We start from the raw sequence: 6366 nt of genomic DNA on the forward strand, positions 1-6366 counted from the left end.
TTTTGGATTTTAGTTTCTTGCTGTAGTTTCTGTTCTTGTTGTTTTTAATTCTCTTTCTTATAGAGTATTAAAAGTTAGCACCAAGTGATTCGGTAAAAGATGCCAACAACTGTCACAAATATATAATAACAGTGAAGTCTTCTTAAAGCAGTTACTATTAAATTGTTTTCCATCTTAACTACCAAAGTTCAAAATGTTGTTTTAAAAGGTGTACTTGGTGAGTTTTGTTATTTTGACCACTGCTGTTCATTTATCAGTTTAACTGAGTTATGGCTCTTTATCACATCTTAGTGCCCAAAACTTCTAACCTGAAAAGAAAAAGAGAGAGAAAACTTTGTTACTGGCTTTCTGACAATGACAGGGAGTGTGTTAAACCAGTGTAAAATTCAATTAAACTGTCTAGCCAGGTTTTTGAAGCTGAAATGCAGACCCTTTCTGTTAAGCTTCTTATTTTCCTGTGACCGACACCAGTGGATGCTGGGTTATGCCAAAACCAACAGGCTGTAAAGTACCTTGTTTCATGCTCCCAGCTGATCAATATTTTTATTTTCCAGGCTTGCACAGAAATCTGGAGGCAGTATCACCTAACGGTGAGTAGAAACACCTTTTTTATTTTCCCCAAGACCTAGCCTATTTATCCTTCTCTGAACTGCTGACCATAAAATATAGACAAGCATCTTCTGCTGGAAGATAATAAACATCTGAAGAGTTTTTGTACTGAGAAAGCAATAATATACTTTTTCTCTTTTCCACTGCCCCCTACCCTATCTTCCTGTTCTTAAAAGAATTTGATTTTTTTATTACTCACATCATTTAATGATTGCATCATGGTATCTCTTAGTCTTCCAGACTATATTCATTAAACTAAAGGGAAAAAGTATACTGGGAGCCTTAAAGAATAATAATCCAGTGTCTTTAAATGTTGTATTATCCACAGTCCACAAGCATTCAGTCCACAGTACCTTCAATTGCCTTTACTGAAACAGTTACTCATCTTTTTCAATGAACCTAGAAAAAGCTTAGTGTATATTTCATATAGAATAATTCAACTGTCATATCCTTAAGCCCTTCTTGACTTATTCAAAATGTATAAATATCTGCTTAATACCATTCAAATTATTCAATTCCTGGTTTCCTTTTATTATGATTTTAGGCTAAGTAGAAGCAGAAAATATAGTTTGCTAGAGAATCTAATTGACTAGTGCTCAATATTATGAATTTAGTTTACTTTTAATGTTGTTCAGCTTAAATCATTTCAATAATTCACTATAGCCTTACTACTCACTTCTTTTACTGTATTAAATATGTTATGCAAAGCAACAGACCATTATTCTTTTAGTTATTACAGTTATATAACAATATATATTAATTAAAAGTTGTTAAACATTGTTTCTTAAGGTTTAGCATATTTCAAAGTTTTGTTTACACAAAGACAGCTTATAAAAATAAAAACGGCAAAGTTCTTTCAAAACATGACTTTCTTCTTATCATTCTCCTTAGAGAAATAAAAGTAAACCAACAAGTAGACTCAAACTACCTGTCTGTCTGTCACAGGCCCAAGAGGCCATAAATTATATAAGGTGGTTTGTTTTCACACTTTGTGATTACCATTTAATTTATTTAAAGATTTTCAGTAGAAAGCTGTAACTCCTCAACTACTCCTCACATCTCAAATTAGGATTTGTTAAAAACATGTTATACCCAAAAATATATACATACCCATGTATGTTACACATATATGTTACAGATGTAATTCATCTGAATACATTAAGTTTGTGCTTATATAGCAGTTTTTTATCCTAACATAGTGAAATCCTTACAGCCTAAACTTAATTAGAATCTAATTATATGTGTTACACTTTTCGAGATCACAGAGCTACTCTTTGTAACTGTATAAAGTAATATCCTTCCCTAAAAAAAAAAAAAAAAAGTAATATCCTTATAGATTTGACATTGCATTTATTTCAGCTTTTCCCTTAATTTAAACAATTCCAATCTTGAAGTGTAGGAAGTATGATTTTAAAGCTGCTCTTTTGATTATTTGCACCTGTGTTCTTTTATATACCTGTAGTTAAAGGGTAAAAATTTGTTTCAATATAACAAATATTTGATGTTTTGCTTAATATTTTAGCTGTTCAGAAACATAAATTTTAAAAAGAATCATTAGGAAAAAATAAATGAAAACAAGATAAATTTACTTTTTAAGGAATTACAATATATTCTATTTATAGGTATAACAAATTCAGTTTGAAAACTTTGTTCCAATCTGGAATCCTGGTTAATTTTTAAAAAATAATATTGAAGTTGCCATCACAGTTTATAAATTATCAAGTTGAAATTAATAGTGAGTTTACTATGCAAGTATAAATATAAAAACGTGTTTATGAACTTGTGCATATATCATTGTCTCTAAAATGAAATGGTTAAGTATTTAAATTATCAGTGTATGGACAATATCCAAATGTATGCAATGAAGGAATATTCAACCTTGAATAAAAACAAGATGCATGGTGATTTTAGTCATCTTCAGCTCTTTTACTAGGCGATGGACTGCCATCTATTGACTCCTAGTAGCCCTCACACATGAATGTTGAGTCAGTCAGCGCAATGACCAAGTAATGAAGCCTTGGTTAGAATTGTTACTACTTATTCATTTAAACCAGTCTGCTTAAAACTCTGGAGCTTTCTGCACTTAAGCATTGATTAATTACTTTTTCTAACCAAAATTGTCATATTTCTTATCCCAAATGATGGGAAAGGTGATTAGTATCCAGTTTGGAAATGTTTATATTTGGGAGCTTTACAGTTGCTTTTATCTCCCTCCCAACTAGAAGGTCATTTATAGAGCAACTTAAATTTTAACAGTAAATTAATGTTCACCCAGGAATCATTTTCTTTAAAAATCAAAAAAGTCTGTAGGTTAAACAGAATATTGTTTCTCAAACACATAAGAAATGTGGTGTAGTTGATTGTTACTAGTGGACTTCTGAAATATTCCAAATAAAAACATCCTTAAAACACTTTCAGAACTAAGAAGAAAGTTATAGAAGTGTTCACTATTTTCAACAATTTCAAGGAAAATAAAATGAAATATCTTCAAAAACCTGTATATGAATATAATACCTTTTTAATCAGCTAGACTCGACTACATTAATAAAAGCAAAAGACCGTCATTCTAAAGGGTGCATGCTAATAAAACTAAAAAGACTACATACACACAAACATCCATATTCTAACAACCATCTGATGACACCATCTTTTTATGTTTTAATAATCCTAAAATTATTTAATTTAATGTCTTTATCAATTTGGAGACCATAAAAAAAGAAAAAAATACTGTTTTTATTTAACAATTACATAATTTCCTCAAATAGTTAATATTTTTACCTCCTTCAAAAATGTTTAGAATGTTTTTAAATGTTTAATAATATAACTTATTGTATTTTCATTTCTGCTACATTTTCAGATTTCTGTAGAGGCTGACTTTTAATGTTCTTTCTCATCTTTCAAATAACTAATTCTAGATAAAAATTTTCCCTCTTTAACTATTCAAGAAAGAATGTCCCTTCCCCCACCCCCTGTCATTTCTACTCTCATTTATATTAAAAATCCTGGGCCAATATGGCCACCAACAGAGTTTTACAACCAACAGAATTTTTAACTAGTAGAGGCTATGATTTGACATGAGTTGGACATTTGGTTAATCTTGTTTTTAATCTACTTACTTTAAAAAGTAACCAGGAGTTTGCTATTTGAGGGCTGTATGTGTTAAGAACTGAAAAGCACAATGCATCTTTTATGTTTAATTTTGCATTTGATTTCTTTGTGTGCATTGTTAAAATGTATTTCAACCCTACTGCCTTTTATTTCAACTGAAGATTTAAGCAGGAAGCAAATGTAACTGCTTTAGAAGAATTAAGCCTTGTTTTTTTATATGTAATATTTTGAATGTCTAGAATTTGCACTTCAAAAAATAGAATATTTTTTATCTGGGAAATGGAGAAGAGTAGAGAAGTGAGTGTGCTTGCCTTCCTTTCTGGCCTATTAAGGGCTTACGGCCACAGTTTGTCAGAGTATATCTTATAAACCATAAGTAACAATATTACATTTCATTTTGCCACTTAGTTTTCTGTCCTTACCTGGAAATACCCATTTAGAAATGTATTTTTTGTGTTTTCACAGTTTGGAGTTTTATACTGAGTGAGAATGCTATTCTCTAAAGCATTCTATGCCATACTACGTAGTGGGTACCCCTAAATGTCAACAGATTTGGATTTAACTCTAGAACTATGTTTTACAGTCCAGAAGGAAGGAATAAGAGGGTGGTTTTGGTTCTGAGACTATATCTATGCAAAAGCCTTTATCCTGAGATTGTGATGTAAGATAGGATAGATAATTTTCTAATTGCCTAATGCTAATATGGAATGCTTTTCTTTTAAAATAACTTAAAATGTGAAATGAAGAGATTCAAAAAGTCAGCCAGAATCTTTTCTTTTCCTGGTTAATTGGATATATGTTCGGATTCCTAAATATCTTTCTGAGAGGTCCTTGGCTACATAAGCAGATCTGTAAAAGCCATAATAACCCCATCCACACAGTAGATATCAAGTGATAGGTCTGTTTTTCTCTGTGTGCGCTTTGGTGTGTTTAAGATAATAGAACTAGTTACATATTGTTGTCTTATAAAATGCTAAATAACCCCAAAATTAGATTTTGGAGTTATCTAAGCACCATTTTTACTGGTACCATTTTTGAGGCCTAACACATAGCTTTTCATAAGCTAATACATTATAAGTTCATTTTGGAAGCTTTTGTTTTGGTAGTTCAACTCACTTTGCCCACTTCCTCAAGAACCAGAAATACTCTTGTGTAAATTATAGTTTTTTTTCCTCTGTATCTGGTATTGCTGTTTTAATGTTTTGATTGACCAGGTGTTGCTATTGAGACATTACATCTCTGTCAAATTGTCAGAGGTTTAGTTTTCATTTAAAATGCCCTTAGTACTAAATACTACTGAGGTGAACGTGATTGTGTTCTGATCATTCAGAAGGCACATGACTCTTTTGTAGTGCTTCAGGGCCATCTTTCCATTATAGTACTACAAAATAAATCAGACTGGTTTATCTTTTGAGTTTCTTGGTGTCTGAATAACAAGATTTTTTTTTTTTTTTTGAATAAGCATCGATGACTTGTAATAGTCCATCTCTGATAACAGAGATAGAATATACATTTGGAGAATGGCTAAAATTTTTAAAGATATTTCAAATGCAAAATTTATATGAATAGTTTTATGTTATTTAAATACTTGTCTTGTTCTTAAACAATTTGCTGTTAAAATTATCCTAATAATTTTTACTTCAATCTTCTCATATTTTAAGTTTAGTAGGAACGATAAATTACTACATTTACACAGTAAGTCAACTGATTTTTTTTTAATCTTTATTTCACTGGCATGTGGAACCACATTTTGCCAGAACTTATCATTGGAAAATGCAATTTCAAAGCAAATGAAACCTGGAATTATCAATCTCAATAAATGAGATTCTTTTAAAAATAAATACAATTTGCTAAATCATCAAAAAGCAATTTTCTAAAGCTACTGTAAAGGAAAGGGGGAAAAATGTAAATGCATATGTTATTTTTCCTGACATAACATTTCCACAGATATTTAGAAATTGTATGTATGCATACTTATTTTTGAATGGAGATAGAATAAGATGATTTAGATTTGGGTGTAATTTATATTTATTGGAGCACTTGGGAGAACCTTAGTATTTTCTTCTTTACAAAGAAATACTGAAGTGTTCACTCCTTCAATTCTGAAGTTTGAAGTTACTTGATTTTCAGTATTTTAATGCAAATACTAATTTGGTTTAAATGGGAAATCAATATGGCATATTTTGCGTAGTTTTTTCCTTGCATTAATATATTTAGATAATATCAAGTACTTTATGATGGTAATCCTAATGTAGATTTAAGTGTTTCAGATAATGAAGCAATGAGAAGTATGCAGCCTTCACACAATTTAAGAAAGATTTATCACAAATGTTTTGGCATAGAAGCAGCCGTGCTTTTGCCATCTTCTAAATATCTTTAATGACCTACTCAGTAGTTCATCATGAATTTGGCTCATATTTTTAGATATTAGATGTTCAATAATCAAATAATTGAATCTGAAGTTCTACTGTAAATAGTGACTTCCTTTCTTTTATTTTTTTTTTTTTGAGACGGAGTCTCGCTCTGTCTCCTGGGCTGGAGTGCAGTGGCTGGATCTCAGCTCGCTGCAAGCTCCGCCTCCCGGGTTTACGCCATTCTCCTGCCTCAGCCTCCGGAGTAGCTGGGACTACAGGCACCAGCCACCTCGCC

At 31.1% G+C, this 6366-nt stretch overlaps 1 protein-coding gene across 6 annotated transcripts in view; it reads left to right on the top strand.

Annotated features, from left to right (window-relative positions):
* Positions 1 to 6366, top strand: part of ZCCHC7 (zinc finger, CCHC domain containing 7) — a 234308-nt gene that overhangs the window by 201968 nt on the left and 25974 nt on the right. For all 6 annotated transcript variants that reach the window (XM_011939435.1, XM_011939434.1, XM_011939439.1 and 3 more), the window contains one exon: positions 555 to 590. In XM_011939435.1, coding sequence (XP_011794825.1) covers positions 555 to 590 — 36 coding nt within the window. The remainder of the gene's footprint in view (positions 1 to 554; positions 591 to 6366) is intronic.

Source organism: Colobus angolensis, unplaced genomic scaffold (genome assembly GCF_000951035.1).
Source record: "Colobus angolensis palliatus isolate OR3802 unplaced genomic scaffold, Cang.pa_1.0 Scaffold181, whole genome shotgun sequence".
NCBI lineage: Eukaryota > Metazoa > Chordata > Mammalia > Primates > Cercopithecidae > Colobus > Colobus angolensis.